This window comes from Momordica charantia (genome assembly GCF_013281855.1).
Source record: "Momordica charantia cultivar OHB3-1 chromosome 6 unlocalized genomic scaffold, Mcharantia_2.0 BLBB01000006.1, whole genome shotgun sequence".
Lineage (NCBI taxonomy): Eukaryota > Viridiplantae > Streptophyta > Magnoliopsida > Cucurbitales > Cucurbitaceae > Momordica > Momordica charantia.
The window spans coordinates 29,843,923-29,865,388 of NW_028275164.1; the positions used below are offsets into that span (position 1 = coordinate 29,843,923).

Here is a 21,466-nt window from a genome sequence, read left to right on the forward strand (position 1 = left end):
TATTTTTAAGTAAGACTTCACTATTATTCTTGCTTCTTCTTCATTTACATGAGGTATATAGCTATATAATTGGAGATGTGAGACAAGTTAGCAAACTTTTTTTCCTCATTTCTTTACCGTTGTTTTTGGAAGTATTTAATAATAATGCAGGAATATTTGGTGTCCTTTTGCACTTTTTAGAAGATAGACTATAGTTTGCAACCAACCATTCATTTATTTTTATTTTTTTTAATACAAAGAACGTTGGAGAACAGAGAGTGAGATTCGAACCTACGAACTTTTTGGTTGGAGATACACATCTTAACCAATTAAACTAAACTTAACTTAATAAAATAACAGGTACTCTTTTGGAGTGAAGATTCTAATTTTTCTACCAAAAAATTTTTTGTTCTATATTTATTTAAAATTATTTTTGAAAGATAATTAAAATATATTTTAAAAATAGTATTTATATTATTTACAATTTTGAATAATTAATTTAAATAATATATTGATTCTTATAAATAATTTAGTAAATTTTTTAATATATTAATATTTTTTTAAAAATTGGGTGTGAGAGAAATCTGAGTAAATTTTTTTTTCCAAAGTCCTTGTTTCAAAAAAGATAAAACTTAGGTGATTACAACAAGTCAACAAGTCGATAGTATGAAGGTTAAACCTCCCGTCTCAAGAAAACAAGTATATGTCAATTATTGCAGACATTTCAGCAGTGATGGTTAATTTTTTTTAATAATAGTAAATAATTATTTGAGAACATTCTCATTTGTTGTTTTTAGTTTTATTAAAAAATCTAAGTATTTAACAACTATTTATATTTTTTATTTTTCATTCTTTATATAAATTTTGGAAACAACGTAAACATGTTTTTTGTTATTTATTTCCTATTCCAATTCGTTTCAAAACATAAATAAAAATATTGATAGAATCTATGAGTGTTCAGGTCATACAATTCAATTTATGTATTAAAAGAATATAATACCTACCGACTGATAATACCTAAATTTTTAAAAATAATTTTGAATATACGTCACCTACCAACTTGAACTTAACTTAATAGCTTAAAGCACCTATCTCCAATTAAAAACTTTACTTAATAGTTTAAAGCATCTATCTCAAACTAAAACGTCCTATCTTTGTTATATATTAAAAAAAAAAAAAAACATGTCAGCTTATCGTCTTCGAGAGTGAGCTAAAGTGCATCGAACCGAACCCATCTCCATTTTCCCTTGTTTCCTCTATATTCATTGTTTTCATTTTTCAAAGTGAAAAATGGATCAACAATCAAAACATGGCATAAGCAGTTTGTTTCAATTTATGAGTGATTGCGTAATGCAACGTGAAAATTTTGCAAACGAGTGAAGGGGGGCGAGAGGAGAGAGGTGGCAGAATGCATGGTTCATATTGAATCAATCAACCCAAATGATTTGTATTTTGCAGATTTCCATTATTCTCTTTCCAAACTCCCTCTCTTGTTTTATCTCAACAAAATGTGGCTGTTCAGAAGAAAAGGGCCCTCTGGATTTTCATCCTCTTCCACCGCCGAAGAAGTTACTGAAGGAATCGATGGCTCTGCTCTCACCGCCATTGTCACAGGTCTTAATTTGCCCAGAACCTTTCTTCTTCTTCTTTTTTTCTCTGGATTTGATCTGGGTCTCGAATTTCGGCGGTTTCTTCCTGGTTTTGTGTTGCGAATTTTTTCATGTTGCTGATTCTAACTGATTGAGGACACTACTTTTTATTGGAAATCCGATTGCCCTGTTACCGAGAGAAAAATTTATTGGATAAATTATAAGTTTAGTCCCTCAATGTTAACAAATTTCTAATGGGTTTTTGGATTTTTGAAGTTGTGTATATCAGGTCGGTGCTTTAGAAAAAAAAATCATATAATTTCTTGAACTTTTTAGTTTTGTGTCTAACTCATTAAGTTTAACGTTTATGACTATATTATTTAAGGATTATTTGGTAGTTAATTTGGATGGCGTAAGTGTTAAACTGAAGAAAACTAACAATAACTTATTAGATCGTTAAGGATGTATTAGAATCTTTTCAAAGTATAGGGGACTAAATAGACATAACTCAGGTATCCATTGGAATTTTTTTGAAGTACAGAGACTAAATACTCTAAAAGTTCGGGACCAAATTTGTAGTTTAACTAATTTTATCAATTAGTTTGAATTTGAACCTTTTTGCTGACCATTAATCTTTGAATTTGAACCTGTTTGCTGACCATTAATCCGTATTAGTTTTTTGGAACATTGTTTGAAATTTTTTTAGTCTCTCTACTTCAACTCCGGGAAACATTTTTGGTACTTCTATATCTTTTTGTAATGATTTGTGTCCTGTACTGTAATTAGAACTCATTTGAATTTTGAGTTTGGACTGTAGTTCTGCCTGTTTTACCACCAGTTTCTTGACTAGATTTATAATGAGATTTTAACGGTAAAGACAATCATTACATTTTTTAAACTACAAAAAAAGCTAAATCAAAAGAAAATATGTAGACCTAATCATTACAAAAGGCAAACTTTGGAGATTTTAACGAAAAAACAGGGTGGTTTGGCTTTTGACTTCAGATTTCCTAAAGATGGATAAAATAAATAGACGAACTAATGCCAAGTAATATGAGGCATAGTTTTCAGGTTCCTACTTCCTTTCTCAGAGAAGTGAAGGTTGCTGACTTGATCTTCTTTTTCTTTTTCTCATTTCCTATGTGTTTTTCTAAAGAATGATTAGTTTAGTTTAACATTTGAATAGCCATTCTCTTGGCTTGCTCTTCATTACTAAACACATGAATGCTGAAACGCATTTCTGCAGTTTGCTGTATTTTTTTCTTCATTTTTTGCTCGTGACTTATTTGAAACAAGCATTGCTAGTTGCAACTATTAGTGTTTTATTCTTGCTTATGCTCACATATTATAGGAGCATCGAGCGGTATCGGCTTTGAAACTGCACGTGTTCTTGCATTACGTGGAGTCCATGTCATTATGGGAGTTAGGAATTTAGAAGCTGGTAGAAATGTCAGAGAAGCCATTGTCAAGGAGAATCCCTCTGCAAAAATTGATGCCATGGAGTTGGATCTCAGCTCAATGGTGTCTGTAAGAAAATTTGCCTCGGATTACCAGTCATCTCAGTTTCCACTTAACATCCTCATGTAAGAAATGATAAGCATTACAGCAACATGAAGCCCTTTTTCTTTTGTTCACTTGTTTCTCTGTCTTTTGAAGATGTAATGCAAGTTAGTAATTTTTTTCCATCTCTTTTCTTTTCTTTGTTGGAAGTAATAATGCAGGAATAATGGCTGTCCCTTTTGGACTTTCAAAAGATAACATAGAACTGCAATTTGCGACGAACCACTTAGGTGCGTAGCTTATATGATAGATTATTTCTTGTATAATGAGAGTTTTTATTTTTTAATCCATGTGAACTTGCAAGAATATTTATAAGATACACTTGAAACTATTGGCACATCAAGACTTTTGTTTATGTACGGGACATTAACTATTGTTAAATATGGGTGACCCAAATTTGTTAAAGCCGAACTTGATAGGTTTTTCGATTTATTGATATATTGGTGGCTACCACATGGGAACTCTTGTACCCACTGTCATTACAGTGGATTTGTTTCTTCTTCTCTGCCTGTAGCTTTTTCTTGCGTGGTTTTCCATGTGAAATCTGTCTTGTTATTGTCTTGCCCTGTCTTTATCTCGCATTTTCGTAGCAACCAAGATCTCCTCCATTCAAACAAAATCATTTTTGAAAAATAGAATTGATGGATAGTTCCTTAGCTAGAACTTAATTTGTTATGTATGGCCAACCATTAACTCTAACCCGATTTTATACTCTGAGTCCATGCAGGCCATTTTATTTTGACAGATCTACTATTGGAAAATATGAAGAAAACTGCCATTAAAAGTGAGAAAGAAGGAAGAATTGTAAATGTCTCCTCGGAAGCTCACCGTTACACGTATCCTGAAGGCATCCGGTTTGATGAAATTAACGATGAATCAAGGTAATTTTTCTTAAGCATAAGAAATCAGAATGGAATCGGTTTTTATGATATAGGAAGCATTCTTTGAGAATTGGGAATTAAGTGCTTGGCAGGGCTTTGTTTTCCTCCTCCCTACAGGAAGCTGACTTTCAACTCATTGCATTATCTAAAGACTAGAAACTAACGAATAGTAACTCAGTTTGGGTGTTGTTGCTTGCTGCCATCTTTTCTGTGTGCACTAAAGTTTTGTTAGGTTATTGTTATTCTCAATTTGACATCTCCAAATCTACCCTGAATAAATATGGTTTAAGAATATATATAAAAGCTTAAATATAATCTAACCTATTAGTTTAAATTTTTGGATTTAGTAGTAGAATAGATTAACATAGTATTAGAAGAGGCGGCCTAGCCATTTTATGTGTTGGGTTTTGTTAATTAATATTTGAAGCCCAGGGCCAAACCGAGTGTAGTGCAATTGGTTAAAGACATCTATCTCCAACAAAAATGTTTTGAGTTCAAATCCCCACCCCACATATTCTACTAATATATATATATATATTTGAAGCCTAGCAAGATCCCAACTTTCAGATTGTAGGATGGGTTTTTCAATGAAAGAAGATGGCACTTCTCGAATGAAGTTTAGATTAAAAAGGATAACAATGTGGTGGCTATGGATTTTCAGACGATCATTGCAGTCTCAAGGCTTCACTCTTTTGATGATAGCATTGCTTCTGTAGTCGGAGGTTTTCTTGGGTATTGGCGTAATTTGGGAAGGATGCATGTCAAGATTGAAAAATGGAATGCGGAAAAACATGGAAGGATGGAGTGGTTTGAGTGCGATGATGGCTGGACTAAAATTAAGAATTTACCTCGTTTTATGGAATAAGGAAAATTCTGTAGCCGTTGGTGAGAAATGTGGAGGATTCACTGGCATTTTGTTGGAAACCATTAATCTGTTGATTTTTTTTGAATTGAAGAACTAATCGAGGTTAAGAGGAATCAATGTGGATTCATTCCTGCTTTGGTGGTTGTTCACTATTTTTTTTTTCTCGGCGATGTGGCTGTTCAATTTTTTTCTTGGGGATGTGGCTGTTCAATTTCTTTTCTTGATTGTTGGTAACTCTTCATTTTGAGCTGAAATTTTGAATATAATGGAATCAGATTGGTTTAATAATCCCTTCAACTGTTTGCGAGCTATGGAACTAAAGGAGAATGAAAGGTCTCTTTTGGAGGTTGATCCTCCTTTTATGGTTAGTTCCGGAGAAAAGTAGTATGGGGATGAAGGAATTGTTGGCTTGCCGTTGGCGATTGGTTCAAAGTTGTCATAAGGAGATCGATGGGTGTAATGGAGTCAATTTTGAGGTGCCAAAAAGGTCTTTCATTTTAATGTTGAGTTTTTTGAAGTAGAATTCAATGGGGTGGGTCTGCTCGCTTAGTATTTGAAAGTAGAAGCTAATGAAAATCTTTTAGTCTCCCCTTGCATGAAGAATCCAGCAAAATTGGATTAATTCTTCATTACTGAGGAATGTTTAGAAATTAAAAAAAAAAAAATTTGTTGCGTTGTTTGCTGGCCTGGAGAAATCGGCTGAAGTTTCATGAATGCCTTTAACGAGGCATTTCGAAATTCAATAATTCTAGTTTTTGAGGTTATCAAGGAGAGAAATTTAATTTCTGATTTTGAGGACGAAGTATTTTAATCTTCTCTTCCGACTTCTGATAAGGAATCCAATGGGGTTTCCTCTTTTGCAACTCTGGAAGCTTCTGATCTGATTATTGACAGAAACTTAGGTGTTTATTCGATCTCTCCTAGTTCATTGGAAGGGAAGGAAGAGTCAGACATTTTTACTCGAAAGAAAAGCATTAGAAAAGATCTTGCTTCGGTTTATAGCTATAGATGGCGAAGGGTCAAATCGGCTATTAACAAGAATATTTTGCTAGTGCCTCTCAAGGAGCGGCAGTGTATTCCTTGAACTCTCTTTTTGGAATTGTTTGATGTTTAATGGTCTTTTTCTTCGAGGCCGCCTTAAGCCTTTCAAAACAAACTGTTTGATAGTTCAAATTATTCCGTTGTAGGTACAATAAAATGCAGGCTTATGGCCAGTCAAAGCTATCTAATGTTCTGCATGCGAATGAACTTGCGAGACGTTTCAAGGTATGGGAAATTCTTTGGTTGATGGTGAAAGTCAGAAATAAAAAATGAGAAAGAAGAAACAATGAATGGCCTAAGATCAGGAGTTTATTTCCGTTAATGTTCTTTGAAGATTTTCGTTCATCTTTCCGTTTTTGTTCACTAAGGATGGTTATGGAAAACCATTTAAATTGATTGTTCTGTTCTTCTACAGGAAGAAGGAGTAAACATAACTGCAAATTCACTTCACCCCGGAATAATTCGTACCAATCTTTTCCGCCACTTCAGTTATGGCAATGGTAATCACATAGATCATTTGATAACCATTACGTTTTTAGTTTTCTGCTTTTTTAAGATCTATTTCCACCCATGTGTTTCCTGTCTTGTTATCAAAAAGTAGTTTTTAATAACTTGTTTTCGTTTTTGAAATTTCGGCTAAGAATCCAAATGTTTTCGCTAATGTATTTGCTTATACATTTTGAAATGTTTACTGCAAGGGAACTGAACTCTATTTCTTGGATCACATGGATGGATGCCAGATTCTTTTACTACTACATTGATGAAATTGTGCTGAAATTTTCTCTGTTCAGATGTTTTTCTCGATTAGGTTTTTTCACGTAAAATCTATATGTTCTTATGATTTTCTTCCTTCAATTTACCATCTTTTATCCCACATTTTGTATGACAACTTTGAAGAATTTTTCTAATTCATAGCTTCTATGTTAACAAATACGCTTCTTACTCACGAGGATTTAACGCTAAAAATAGTTTTGGTTTCTTGCAGGTATAGTAAACACTGTTGGCAAACTCGTATTTAAAAGCGTCGAACAGGTGAGCATAATGCTATGGAGTCTACTTTATTGAGACAAACGCTGAGATATTATCATTAGAACCAAAAAAAAAAAAAAATTGCAGCTTAGAATGTCTTCACATTTTTTTCCTTGATTGGAAATAATATTTCATTGGAAACTCAGTCGAAATCTCAGGGACCAAAAGCATAATTTGTCCTATATTTCTCCAGCGATGCATTTTCGGGTTTCTTGTTTATCGACATGGTTGTGTTTGCAGGGTGCAGCAACAACATGTTATGTGGCATTGCATCCACAAGTGAAGGGGGTGAGCGGTGAATATTTTCTAAATAGCAACCTACACAAGGCCAGTCCACATGGCCAGGATGTTGACTTGGCTAATAAACTTTGGGATTTTACCACTAACTTAATCAAGTAATCCAACTCTTTTTTTCTCCGTACATTTTGTTGTAATATTTCTATCTATGTTTTTAGGAAGCTGCATTAATATCTGACCATTTAAGTTATGCTCGGGTCCATCGTTGTGTCTGTATCTTGTGTGGAGTTGCAATAAAGTTTATGATAATCCTCTGGTTTGCCAAAGAGAAATGATATTTAAGTTGGTTCTTTTTTTCTTTTCTGAGATCATTTTGTTTTTCTTTCGGTATCCTTGAGCTTAGATTACTAATTACAGATAGTTTTGCAAGTTTCTGTTTTTGTTTAGTTGAATAACCTCTGAGACGGGGATTTGAACTTCTAATCTATTGGTGGAGGATATATGTCTTAACTAGTTGAGATATGTTCAGATGGAAAGTTGTACGATTCTTTCAAAATTGTTTGACAATACTTCAAAATTCGTTCTTTTATTAAAATTATTTAAAAAATCGAAAAGTAGTTCTTCGATTTCTTGTGACCATGGGGTAATATTAAGATGTTATGGTGGAAAAAAAAGGGGTCTATTAAAAAGACAAAAAGGGGGTTCTGTTAAATAAAAACCTATCAGACCTCCCCAAAAAAAAAACTATCTATTAAATAAAAATTTGAAAGTTTATGAATTAAAATTGTAATTTAATCAATATTTTATCGAGGAAATTATAAAAATCACTCCTAAATTACATAGGGGTTATTACAATCACACTCCAAAATTTTCAATTTGATCGATCACGTACAAATTGTTACATTTAAACCCTTGAATATTACAAAATGCATCAACCACACCCATTAATTATAAGAATTGGTACAGTCAAATCTTAACTATATGATCTTTATAATTTAACCCAAATTTTTTAACCTTATAAAATTTGAAAACTAAAACATTAAAATTTTTGGTTTCATATTAATGTTGAGTCAACATCTCGGTTTAAGAAAACAAAAAAAAAAGTTCGGATTTAATTGTAGCAATCCTATGCTTCGAGGGTTGGATGGTAGAAAAAATTATAATTTGAGAAATCTGTTCATTTCGTAATATTTAAGAATTTAAGTACAACACATTTTGTAGGTCTAGAGGGTTGGATGTAGAAAAAATTATAATTTGAGAAATATGTGCATTTCGTAATATTTAAGAATTTAATTACAACACATTTTGTAAGTCTAGGGGTGATTGATGAAAAGTTTGTATGATTGTTTTATAATTCTAATGTTGATTTTTTCAAAATTTTCAATTTTATTAATATTACACACACATATATTTATTTATTTGGGTACAATAAAAAGCGGAGAGTAGAGAATTTAAACTCAGGACTCTCGATAGAGATATATGTCAATTATTTGAGCGGCTAGCTGTAACAATTATTGTTTTTGGTTTCATTCACCGTTAACCTTTTTTGTTTATGAACAATTATTCAATGCCCACGTCGAGATGATGCTGACTTTGGTTGACAATATCCGTACTCGGGAAATTTTCTCAACCTCCCTTTGGTAAAAAGAAATTCTGGGTGATCATGCAAAGCAATTGAAGTTTTAGAATTTCCTTTCAATTAAAATTTTCACAAATCCCACCAAAACCAGAAGCGTGAGGAATGTGGGTTCTTAGCAGGAAAGGCCCATCTGGGTTCTCAGCTTCTTCCACAGCCGAAGAAGTTACACAAGGAATCGATGGGGCAGGTTTCACTGCCGTTGTTACAGGTCATTTTCCAATCTCCACAATTACTTGAATTGGGTTTATCAAGGAATCTCTTCGTTTCTCTATTTTCGAACTGGATTGAACAAAATGCCCCTTGTTCTTATGAATTTTGTTTGTGTTACTTATTCCAGCTGCTCATCAGATTTCGAGAAAAAGAAATATGGCATAAGATGGGGCTCTTGCTCTCTATTTTATGGTTCTCTGATTGATTTTTCCTGCAGATTTCAGACAAAAATGCCATTGTTTAGCTTAGAGCTTGCTTATGGGTTACTGGGTTTTTTATAATTTTTTTTACTGGGAGATGCTCTGTTCGGATGTTTCACTGATTGAATAAAATAATATGACAAATGGGCCAGATCTTTTTTCTGCTACGTACTCTTCAATGTCTTGTTTCGTTTTGTTGAAATCTTAGGACTCATCTTGTTTCTTGTTAGTGGGGTGGCAATGAGTGTGTTAGTCCTCTCTTTTGGAGTTGCCTTCAGTGTATGATGAAAATTAAGTTTAACTTTTAAGGAGCTTGAATGAATGAACATATTGAGCGGTTCCTTTTTCTCGTCATATGGTGTGCATCAACACAGGTGCATCAAGTGGCATTGGCGCCGAAACTGCTCGTGTTCTTGCGCTGCGCGGAGTACATGTAGTAATGGCAGTTAGGAATGTGGCCACTGGTAGGGATGTCCAAGAAGCCATATTCAAAGAAAACCCAAGTGCCAAAGTTGATACCATGGAGTTGGACCTGAGCTCAGTGGCATCTGTTAGGAAATTTGCATCAAATTTCAAGTCTTCAGGTCTTCCACTGAACATTCTTATGTAAGATAGCGAACTTATGACCTAATATGGATTCTATAGTACATTTTCAATCTGAAGCTATGTTGTGCTGTTTCCTAACTCCAAGAACCTTCTCTTTGTTTCTCTCTGTAATTTTAAGTTGTCCTTTGACTCAGTCCACGAAGCAATAATCATCTCTTTCATGTGTATGTCGCATACTTGTATGGTAGTGAGTCTCTGATAACTTTATGGAGCAGTGCTTTTAAGTGAAACAACTGTTCTATAAGCAATTTTTTTAAAAGAACCACAAGGTAATTGATTTTTCTAAAAGCGTTTAAATTGATTTTTAGCATTTCTAGAATTTTCGAGATCACTTTTAACGATCTAACCAAACACCATGAAAATTTTGAAAAATACATTTAATGTAGGCAAAAAGTGGGGAAAACTGAACATTTGCACCGTTTGCAGTGATCTAATTTCTAAACAGCAACATTATTTTCTTCCTGCAGTAATAATGCAGGAATCATGGCGACACCATTCTTACTCTCAAAGGACAACATAGAATTGCAGTTTGCTGTAAACCATGTGGGTAAGTACATCATCAATAGAATATGACTGAATGTTGCTCCCTCTTTTGTAATTAATGAACGGAGATCAACGGTCTCATCCATTGTTGACCTATGGTGCTATATTTCTTGTTTGTTCTTTTTGCAGGACATTTCCTTTTGACAAATCTATTGATGGAGACCTTGAAAAAGTCAGCAGCAGAAAGCAACAGAGAAGGAAGGATTGTCAATGTTTCGTCACGACGACACCAATTCTCATATCATGAAGGCATCCGATTTGACAAAATAAACGACCGATCAGGGTAACTTTTTCTATATCAATCTTGACTATAATTCCTTTTCTGCTGGCATAAGTTGATGCACGGTTTCTTCGCGACATATTAGTTTGTTCTCATTTGAGGATTGTGAGGAGTCAGAGGGACATCAATCAACAGCATTAACTATGAAGTTTAGTTCCTTGTTACTCCTTGGCTTACTACCTCAAATATGATGAAAGTTGAATCAAACTCCTCATATAATATAGAGCAAGTTTGCTATGCTATGATTATGGTGAAAATCGTTACAAACTTGAATCATATAATCTACTTCCATTTTCATTTAACAGGATTACCGATATTTATTCTGTACAGATATAACAGTCTTTCTGCATATGGTCAATCGAAGCTTGCTAATGTTTTGCACGCTTTCGAACTTGCGAGGCAGTTGAAGGTTTGTGACATGTTTGTTGAAATATCTCTCTTCAATATCATTTTTATAGCATTAGGCACCCAAAAATGGTGTGTAACATTTTGCACTATCATTATTCAGAGATGGAATAGTCTGCATCTTGTTAAATATATATTAAAAGGTCAGTAAGATTTTGAGGTGAGAAGGATGTGTTGTGTTTAAATTCTTATTGCAAAGTATTATTTACAACTCACTTATTGGATCTTGTGCTAATTTTCGAGCCCATAAAATAAGGGGAGTCTTATGATTTTTTTTCTTTTTTTTTTTTAGTACACAGTCTTGAGAACCATTAAGAATATATTAAAAGATTTAATGTTCTTTCACCAATCACTTGAAGATTTTGAGGTGAGAAGGATGCCTCGTGTTTAAATTCTTGTTGCACATTTTTTTCTGAACTATTATTGGGAACTCACGGGTCGTTTGGTAATGTTTCTATTCCTTGTTTTTTTTTTTCATGAATGAAAACAAAACTGTCTTTGGTAACTATTTATTGTTTCTTGTTCTTTCTTTTTTTATTAAAAAAAAAAAAAAAAAAAAAATTTAAAAATTTAAATTAATATTCCAAATTTTTATGTTATTATTATTTTAATATTTATTATGCATTTTATAATTAAAATGATAAAATAATACTTCAATTTTAGTTTTTGGAAAAAATTGGAAATGGGAACAACAAACAAAAAACTTGATTTTGTTATTTCTAAAATTTCTACACAATTTTGAAAATGTTTCTAAAAAATGAGAAACGAGAAACAAAAGTTATCAAATACTTATATTTCTCAAAAAATGAGAAACAAGAAATAGGGAAACAAAAACGTTACCAAACGGACTCTTACTTGCTTGTGAAATAAGGGGAGTCTCAAGAACCGTTTTTTTTTTTTAAAGAAACTATTTCATTGATAATATGAAATATGAGAACAAAAAGGGGGAGAGACCCATAAGAGGACTACAAAAAAGCTCTCCAATTAGATGAGTCTCAAGAACTGTTAAGAATATATTAAAAGTAAGATCAATATTCCTCAACCATTCCACTTGAGCTTTTATGTTAAGGAATTTGGTGTTGTTTATCCCATTTTCTGCTTCTCTGAATTGATAAACTCTCAGAGAAGGTATAGGGGAATAGACACTTTATTACTAAGCAATCATTTACTTCTTAATACAGGAAGAAGGGGTGAAGATAACTGCTAATTCACTTCATCCTGGAGCCATTCCTACTAACCTGTTTCGTTATCACAGCCTTGTCAACGGTATTAAATCTTTTTCATCTTGCCGTATCGAGTTTCGTCATCTGATCGATTGCTCAAAGCTCTGCCTTTCACTTCAATTCATTTTAGAGCATATTCAGCTTCTATAGTACCTTTGTCTTACAAACTGTGCTCCAAATGACATGATTGTCGCCAAGTTCCCGATGTGGTTTGTTGCAGTATTACCGTATTTTATTGACTATTTCGATGTTGTGTTGCTGCTCCGTTATCACATATGTTTTTCCTAAACACTTGACATTTTAAATGTCTGCTTGAATTTGATGCAGGTTTCCTTGGCCTTCTGGGTAAACATGTCATGAAGAATGTACAGCAGGTAATGGTCTAAATCTCCTCTCTTTTGATTGTTCTTTCTACATGTTTATTAAGTCAACTAGATTCCAAAGTTTAAGCTTCTGCTGTTTTAAATTCATGTTTCCTCGTAGGGTAACCTCAAAGATAATTTATTCAAGGATGAAATTTAGGTAATGACCACCATTAAATTTGATGTCAAGTAATAGAGAGAAATGTAGTAAAGGAGATATTTTTTTCTATTTTTAGAAAATTTAAAGAGCTGTCAAATTGTTATTTTGATCGACAGAGTGTTTGCTAGTTAGCATCTAGGTATTTTTCTTTTTAATTTAGGAGGCTCAGCTTTTAGAATAATGCAGAAAAACGGCGTTGTGTTGCAAAGATTTGTTCTCTAGACCTCCTATTACGGCACCATATATCACTATGTAGACCAAAACAAATCCTATTTTGATATTTGATTTTTTTTTTTACTTATTTTATTTTGGTTACTCCGAATCTCAACTTTCAAATGTTATGTTTTAGCTCATAATTTTATATAAAAATATTATTTTTTTATCATTAAATTTTATTAATTATTTAACAAGTAATTAAAGTTCAACACTTAACTTACTACACGTGACTTCAAACAAGCATCCTTAAAGATTTCTATGGATAGCCAAACCGAGTATAACTCAAGTGGTTAAGGCACATATCTCCGATCAAAAGATCATGAGTTCGAATTCCCACCCCGTACTAAAAAAAAAAATATCTCTATGGATAAATATATGGAAAAAATATATGTATCAAGTTTTTGTTAAACATTTTATTAAACAATTAGCCATAACCATAAGAACTAAAATAATTCATTTTTAGTGAAAATCAGACTAAATTAGAATGTTTAAAAGTTTTGAACTTTCAAATTAGACGATTAAAGAGTAATGGTCATTTTGAATCAGATAGTAGAAAAAGTCACCGACATGTTCTACTGTTATCGTCCCGTTTTCAGGGAGCAGCGACGACATGCTATGTTGCATTGCATCCACAAATTGAAGGGACGAGTGGGCAGTATTTTGCAGATAGTAACATAGCCAAAGCAAGCTCACAAGCCAATGACAGTGAAATGGCAACAAAATTGTGGAACTTCACCCAAAAGTTGATATCCACTGCTTCATAAATTTCTCAAGAGCTTATATCATTCCCACTGCTTCTTCATCTGTGAATCTGAATCAAGATTTTCATCTTATTAATTGTAAGTTAGAAGTGTAAATTTTCTTAATGTGAAACACCTTGTGATTTTGATGATAGGTCTCAAAGCTTGTTTGATAACGTTTTTGTTTTCAATTTTTTAGAAACATAAGCATTAGATAACTGTTCTTATTTCTTTCTCATTATTTCTTTCTCATTTTTTAGAAACGTTTGCGAATTGAATTTTGAAAACAACACAATCAAAGTCAAAATTCTTGTTTTCTTTATCCTTATTTTTAAATTTTCCATAACGTAATCTATAAAATGCATAATAAATACAAAAAAAGAATAAATATATAACATTTTTTAATCTTTAATTTGAAATTTTAATTTTTATATAAAACTTTTACTTCTTTTTTTTTATTATTTAAAATTTTAAAGTGCAAGACAAGAAAGATTACAAAACAATTAACAAATGCAATTCTATTTTTCTTACTAAAAAAAGAATAGACGAGAAAAATGTTACAAAAGGCCCGAAGAAGATGTAATTTGAGAGAATCAACTTAGAAGTATCCAAGCTGGATAACAACCTGTGGAACACATTTCCTCTGAGAACAGATGATAACTATATTAAGATTAACTCGACTTTTTCTTTTTCCTTTTTTTCCTGATTTACTGAGTGGATACATACAGTTAATATGATCAAACAGTATACAGTAATGCTCTCGACGAGCATAGATGAAGCATCAAGGGTCTGAAATGCACACACTTGGCGGTATCGGGTGATGTCATTAACAAATTTAGAACCCAAGTTCAGTGTTGTTTCAGTTCCTGTACATTAGCTTCAGACATAAGGGGGTCAGAAGGGCAGAGATTTTACCATCTCAATCTTTCTTACATCTTATTCGACGATGTTAAAGTGTAGCTTTCATCGTCGTGAATGATTGTTTGGCTTGGGAGCATTGCCATAATATAGATCTCTTCAGGTTCAATCCTAAGGCGAAATTGTACTAAATTTTGTACAATTTGATGCCACTGTATCATAAGCTACCAACAAAAAATAACGTTTCTTCTTACCCGAACGCCAGCTTCTGCGGCCGTACACTAATTACTTCCATCAAGAAGTTCGCCTTTCTTTATCTGTTAATTGTTGTCAGTAAACTTATACACCACTCGACACTGAAATCGACTTCCTGCAGCTCTTCCTTTTGAGATATCAGACCTTATGCACAGATCCGTCTGTTTTGGGTCTCTACGATACGACACTGCTTAATTTCTTCATAGTTAAACAATATGTTTCAGTTTCAGTTTCTGTTTCTGTATGTCAAAGCAGAGAGAGCCTCTGGTGAGCTTCCTCTGTTAGATGGGTCCATGAAATTCCAGCAGTTGCTTATATCCAACTATTTTCGGTTGGTCAATAGAGAGCTCGGACTTAAATCCAGGGACGGAGTTGTTACATGATCACTCAGCAGCTGTCTCGACACGCGATCAGCTAAGACTGCCTGCCCATCGTACAATTCCCAGGCAGGCTTTCCAAACTGCTTTCCTAGAAAATCAGTTTCATGGTGCACCAGCTCAGAGAAGATGTGAGAGCCAGGCTGAATCCCCTGAAATATGTCGAGGTTCGTATCGTGATAGGAAGGACCGTTACTATAGGGACCTATCGAAGGCTTTGGCAAGCTCCCAAAACCCTCCTGTAAATATAGAGATTGTTTGAGGTGCTGGTGTGGAATGGCACCGCTTCCTCCAGTGAGAGGAGTGGATGAGCCCGACATGTTCCGAGGGCTGGAGATGGGCGACGGTGACATTCTTCCACTGGGATGTTGTGGTGACCGAGAGTGCACCAGAGGGCTTCCAATGGGTGAAACGGGGCATGATAAGTTCCTCGGTATATGAATTTCACTGGCACAACGAAAAAAATCATGAAAACTTGCCCATACACAACACAACACACACACACCATTAAAGAAATGAACCTGGAATGAAAAGCAGCTGTTGAGAGTCTAGATGAATGAGCTGCAGATCTGTCAGAATCCAAGAAGCTGAGATTCCTTCCTTGCTCAATACCCTAACATTTATCAGTAAATCAGAGTTGTTGGCCAAAAGATCTTTAGATAGAAAAGGAAGAAATCCATAGTCCGAGCTCTTGATTTTATACGAAGGATCAGCGTGTAAATATTGATAATTTCATGCACACAAAGAGATAGATTCAATGCAATGCAACAGAAGGGTGAAGTCAAATCTGTCTATGGAGTGAAGAATTTCAACTAAAAGGAACGCAAACTAACAAATTCCATCTAACATTAAGTCATTTTAAATTTCGGGTGAGATAAAATCAAAACATCTCGAGTTCATACCAGTTAGCTGCACAAATAGACCAATTTCACAAGCATATAAAGCATCCAGAACCATGTGAGCTAGCATTTGTTAAAAAAAAAGTGGTGATACTAACTGAAAGATGGTTGAATGGGCTCGTACCAGATTTCTTACTCCATTTGTGATTCCTGGAGTTGGATCCGAATGTTCAGAACCCAAAATCGGTCTTTCAAGAGGTGCAGCATGTTTGACAAAAGGGTGCTCCAAAAGCTGAGCAGCTGTAGGACGATGAGCTGGATTCCGTTGCAGACATTGTCTGACAAAGTCTTTTCCATCATGTGGAAGGTGATCTGGGATTTCAGGAAGTTCCTTGCTGTTGCCAATCTTAAACATCGCAGCAACCTGTAGACCTCAGCATACAAACACAAGTCATAAGCAAAAAATAGAAAATATGAGTTTAACCTGAATCCAACTGGGAGCGAAAAACAATTAGAAGTAAAAATTAAAGACCGAGAAGACTAGAACTTCGGTTTAAACCACTCACCCCCTCATATTGACTCCAAGGCGGTTTTGTCGTTGCCATCTCCAAAACCGTGCATCCAAGACTCCAAATATCCACCGCGAGGTTACAACCATTCGAGTTTTTTATAACCTGTGAAAGCAATGCAGTTGGAGATTGAAAAGAACCATCAAGTTGAATTTTCAGCAATGAAAGTCATAACAATAATTTGCTTTAGTTAAAAGAAAGATGGTCTGACCTCAGGTGCCATCCAGTAAGGGCTGCCTTTAAAAGACAAAGGACAAGACTGCCCAGTGATCTGAAAGGCAATTCAGGATAAGAATACGAGTGAATATACGCGTGATGTATAACAAAACAACAAAACTAAAGCCTTAAGAAACTAGAAAGGAGAAAAAAAGAGAAACATAAAGTACTATTCCTAAATAAATAAGATCTGCAAAAATGTGTTTTGAACAGAAGCATGAAATAGACTAATCATAAAGCTTACATGCTTTGCCATCCCAAAGTCTGCCAACTTAACACGTCCAGTGGGATCAACAAGTATATTTGCTCCTTTGATATCCCTTTAAAGGAAAATTAAAGTTAAGCAAGAAAACGAACTCCGAAATACAGGTTTATACTTAAAACTACCAGAGTATGCTTGGATGATTCAATTCACCTGTGAACAGTACTTTTAGCATGTAAATATGCAAGCCCGGAAAGTATTTGCTGAGTATAACTACGAAGTGCTGATTCTCCAAGCTGTCCATATTCCTGAAGAAGTTTATAAATGGAGCCACCAGACACGTATTCAAGGTATATGTATAGCCTGTCACCGACCTGTACAGAATATTTTTAAGCTTAAGTAGGAAGCACGAGATTATACCAGTGGAAATTCAGTATAATTTTCTATCATTCAGAAAAATAACAGCACATATAGATTCAAGAAAATTTCTGTATTTGTAGAATATATTCTAAAATTAATATTAGCTCCATGTTGTTTGGATGATGAGCAATATATCAGTATGCAAAAATTAATCACAAAATTTGATATATATTTCAACGGTTGCATGCAAGAAAGGAGAAAAAAAAAATTCATAATACTAACCGTTTCAGATCCATAATACTGGACAATATTTGGATGCCGTAAACGACTCAACAAGGTAATTTCCTGAAACAATACTGAATCATTTTAATTCCAAGTAGTTATTTGAGGAGGAAAAGAAAGGGAGCAAAGCACCAAAACCATAAGGATTAATTCCCATCAATCAGGAACGTACCTGCATTAATTGCTTGGCACTCTCCTTCGACTTTGCATCATCTGAAAATAACGTAACCTCCTTCATCGCACACATTTCACCACTTTCACTAAACCAATCAGAGTATAAATAAATAAACGAAACTCAGGAGAATATGAACAGAGGCATAAGTTAAAATTCACGTGAAAGTTTAAGTAATAACTTCTACACTGCAATAGCTAAATTAACAGTGCTCGTAAAGGAAGAAGTAAAGTTTACTAGAAAAATTATGGCACGACGAGTAACTTTCTGAGCAACAAACAAATTTTACTTTATGAATAACGAAATGATGCAATATGTGATGCTTTCAAACAACAAAAGGTAGAAATAGCTCAAAGGTCTATGTACCTGTTAAAACCAACATAGACATGCCCAAAAGTACCCCTACCCAAAAGCTTCCCCTTTTTCCAACGGGAGCCTGGACTTGCTGGATTATCTGCCCTTCCAGGACTTCTTGGAACAGAAGGAGATGTTGCAGCTGAATTGGAATGAGAAAAAGGAGTATTGGAAATTGCAACGGGAGGCAGAGGCAAGCGGTGAGTTTGTTTCTCATCGGGCCAGCTTGTTTGCGACTCGGTTGGTATCCCTCCTGCCCTCGGATGAATTGGGGTCACTGCACCACTATGGACTCTGGAGCTGGGGCCAGGGCTGGTCATTCTGGGACTAGGTGCTGGAGAATATTCAGGACTACCCCGGCTTTGTTGCAAAAATAACTGCCCTGACAAATCACCACCCATAGAATTATGCCCAGAATTGTAACCAGAACCAGGACTAGAGCAATGGCCTGATCCAGGAAAAGTGACATCCATATAGAGCTTTCCAGCACTGGCAGCATTATTAATAACTTGCTCTGCGCTAAAGGCCCTTATGGGACTTCTAGAAGGACTTGACATGGAACTGTCTGGAGGGATGCATAAATTCCCATGATATGGAACTTGCAAGTTTGGAACATGACTGCTTAAAGGCCTCCGCTTGGGTGATGTGGAGAAAATGTGGTTGCTTAATGAGATATTTGCTGGTTTTCCGGCCTCTCGTGAACTTGGTTGGGTGACGGTAGAAGACTGATCCTTAGCAATGACACTACAACAGAAAAATAATTGAAGCAAACAGATCAGGTACGAGCAATTTAAATTCAGAGAGCTTTTGTAAGTCATTATAAATAACCCATTAATGCTAAAGGTTTGTCAAGGTATATGTCATATGCAGCTCACCTGGAAGGACTGCCTGCAGCAGTTTTAGTCCCAAGATCATAGTCAGTTGCCTGTGGACTACGATGGCGTGAATCGGATAGATCGGTACTATCAATAGAGCTCTCACTGGACACTGAACCATTACCAAGATCTGCATCTAAATCTGCATGGTTCGGTCTCCTACCAATGCATGCTGGCCTCGGGAGTGGTAGAAATGATGATGGCTTGGAGCCCCTTTCTGATCTTGGTTTAGGTGAAATACTAATCCCAGAGTCTGTCCGACCTACAATTGGCAGCTGCACACCGGGAAGTGGAAGAGGTTGTGCTTGTGGCCTTTCAGAAAAGCTTTGACATCTTGAAACTTGTTTGGAAGGTGAAACTGATCTTGAAAGGATAGGAGATCGAGATCCCTGCTCAGAAACTGCGTCGTTGCAATTTCTTGGAGACCCTCCTGATTTGCTGTTTGTTTTACCATCAGAAGTTCTAAGTTTCCGCTGCAATGTGTCGATAAAACTTTCCTTGCTCTTCTTTACTTCTTTTGACGCCGACTTCCCCCACCATGGAGGCATATTTCTTTTACTTTAAAGAATATGCAATCAGCACACAAGATTTCCTAGAGGAAATCCATCTCTACAATATTAAGACCAGAATATGACTTGGTAACTAATTTCTACACCGCAATTTTAAAACCATAATATGATCTTATCATATAGGAGTAACAACAAAGGTAAGAGATAAGTTCTAACTACCACATTACACAGAAACCTTAAGTCGCATGCTAACAAAGACAAACTTGCAGGAGAATGAATGACTTTAAATTAATCAATAGATTGCCATCAAAATATTTCAAATATTATTTTTATAAATTCATTGAATAACACTCTAATCATCCTTAACCGTACACAATTTGCACATACAGACAAATCAGATTCATGCCTATTATACAATTGCAGAAAAATCATATAACCAAAAACCAAAGCACGATGGGAGGCAAAAAAAAAGCAAAAAAATCTCTATCGGGTGGCTGTGGCAGCATTTGTTTAAAGTCTCAATGTACAGCCATAGTAAACTCTTTAAAGAATCAGTTCTATTAGGGCTTGGTGGAGTATGGCTCAACACAGACACTTCAAGTCAGTGGATGAGCAGGTCACTCATATAACTAAGATTTTAAACTCTCAGCTGACCTTTCAAAGCCCCAAATCATTTAACTGCCATCTTTCTTTCTATTTTATATACAAACTATTACAGGATCATCATTGTTGTTCTATAATTTGTAACTTCAAAGGTTCATCTATCCAAATCCCTAATTAATTACCATATCCACTTCCAAAAAATTGCACTGTACCCACTTGAAATCCAGATAGATTTCAATAAAGGAATCCCATTAAGTGCAACCCAATTTTGATAATTCGGTTCATCACTCCCATTACATTGAAACTAACCGCAGGCATTCAGCCAGCTTCTAACAGTTGCAGAATCAAGAACCAAGCACACTGTTATCCATTTCTCCGTTCCGCTGTCCAATATTCTCGGAACCAATCGCCAAGTTACGACCTCAAAATGCACAAAAAATAGTTCAGAATGCAGATCTACTAAATTTTCGAGGGAGAAAAAAACTGAACTCGAAATAGTTGAAATCACTAACTCAGCTCAAGTAAACTGAGTAATTAACTTATTCAGATGTGTACGAGTGAAGGAGCGAGAGAGAATCTCATACAAGACTTACTGAAACGAAAAGAAGTTGAGAGCTATAGATCCCCGGGTGAAGGCAGTTCACAATTTCTCCCAAATCAGACGGAATCAATCAAATTGAAGATTGAATATGCAGAATGAAAACCCTCGAAATTGTAGCCCAAAAAATCAAAGAAGAAAAAAGGGACTAGCATGAACTTCTACAATATATATATATATATTTTTTTTTTTTTGAATTCTGAGATTGGCAGAGATCGGTAGAGAGAGCGAGAGAGAAGACAGGTTAGAGAGAGAAGAGGGGACAGACAGAGAGTATGTCTAAGCAAAGAGACATGAAAATGTCTGAAAGTTGATTTTTTTTAATCTATTTAATAAAATGATTACTATTTGAAAAGGATGACAACACATTTTCAAAGCATTGTCTTTTTTTTTCTTCTTTCTTTATTTTTAGTTCATCCAATCAAAGTTTGTTTTGGTATGAATAAAAAATTACTCATTGTTTAGACTAACTTGATGAAATAAATTCAGTGAGTAATTCTATGGTAGAAATGAGAGAGATTATGCAAACATTTTTAAAGGTTTGCAGTATTTTTCGATTTTGAATTTATAATCATGAGATGATTTAGTGGTCAAGAGTCATTGTAAATAACAAAGGTTTATAGAAAATGAAT

The 21,466-nt window shown here is 34.7% G+C and overlaps 3 protein-coding genes across 10 annotated transcripts; 2 read left to right on the plus strand and 1 right to left on the minus strand.

The window, feature by feature from the left end:
• The first annotated feature begins 1,269 nt into the window (after positions 1-1,269).
• Positions 1,270-7,547, plus strand: LOC111026040 (short-chain dehydrogenase TIC 32, chloroplastic). The gene is made up of 8 exons (XM_022304006.2): positions 1,270-1,593; positions 2,920-3,151; positions 3,279-3,358; positions 3,856-4,009; positions 6,062-6,140; positions 6,331-6,415; positions 6,901-6,947; positions 7,185-7,547. The coding sequence occupies exons 1-8, from the start codon at positions 1,392-1,394 to the stop codon at positions 7,341-7,343; spliced, it is 1,038 nt and encodes a 345-aa protein (XP_022159698.1). The 5' UTR covers positions 1,270-1,391; the 3' UTR covers positions 7,344-7,547.
• A 1,202-nt stretch (positions 7,548-8,749) lies between these two features.
• Positions 8,750-13,919, plus strand: LOC111026104 (short-chain dehydrogenase TIC 32, chloroplastic). 4 transcript variants are annotated; one of them, XM_022304097.2, is made up of 8 exons: positions 8,750-9,028; positions 9,605-9,836; positions 10,304-10,383; positions 10,509-10,662; positions 10,990-11,068; positions 12,246-12,330; positions 12,615-12,661; positions 13,572-13,919. In XM_022304097.2, exons 1-8 carry the CDS (start codon positions 8,923-8,925, stop codon positions 13,701-13,703), a joined length of 915 nt encoding a protein of 304 aa, XP_022159789.1. In that variant the 5' UTR covers positions 8,750-8,922; the 3' UTR covers positions 13,704-13,919. The 4 variants fall into 4 exon arrangements, with proteins under 4 accessions (XP_022159789.1, XP_022159790.1, XP_087981106.1 ...); XM_022304098.2 differs by lacking the exon at positions 13,572-13,919 and adding an exon at positions 12,771-13,110 and having other exon boundaries at positions 8,751-9,028; XM_022304096.2 differs by having other exon boundaries at positions 8,752-9,028; positions 13,622-13,919.
• Positions 13,920-14,430: 511 nt separating this feature from the next.
• Positions 14,431-21,124, minus strand: LOC111025562 (mitogen-activated protein kinase kinase kinase YODA). 5 transcript variants are annotated; one of them, XM_022303463.2, is made up of 13 exons: positions 20,830-21,124; positions 20,546-20,657; positions 19,125-19,716; positions 18,262-18,993; positions 17,896-17,983; positions 17,724-17,786; positions 17,295-17,455; positions 17,124-17,199; positions 16,875-16,934; positions 16,661-16,768; positions 16,279-16,518; positions 15,777-15,868; positions 14,431-15,702 (listed from the first exon to the last, which is right to left on the minus strand). In XM_022303463.2, exons 3-13 carry the CDS (start codon positions 19,670-19,672, stop codon positions 15,201-15,203), a joined length of 2,670 nt encoding a protein of 889 aa, XP_022159155.1. In that variant the 5' UTR covers positions 19,673-19,716; positions 20,546-20,657; positions 20,830-21,124; the 3' UTR covers positions 14,431-15,200. The 5 variants fall into 5 exon arrangements, with proteins under 5 accessions (XP_022159155.1, XP_022159150.1, XP_022159143.1 ...); XM_022303458.2 differs by having other exon boundaries at positions 19,125-19,733; XM_022303451.2 differs by having other exon boundaries at positions 19,125-19,733; positions 20,534-20,657.
• Between the last annotated feature and the right edge of the window lie 342 nt (positions 21,125-21,466).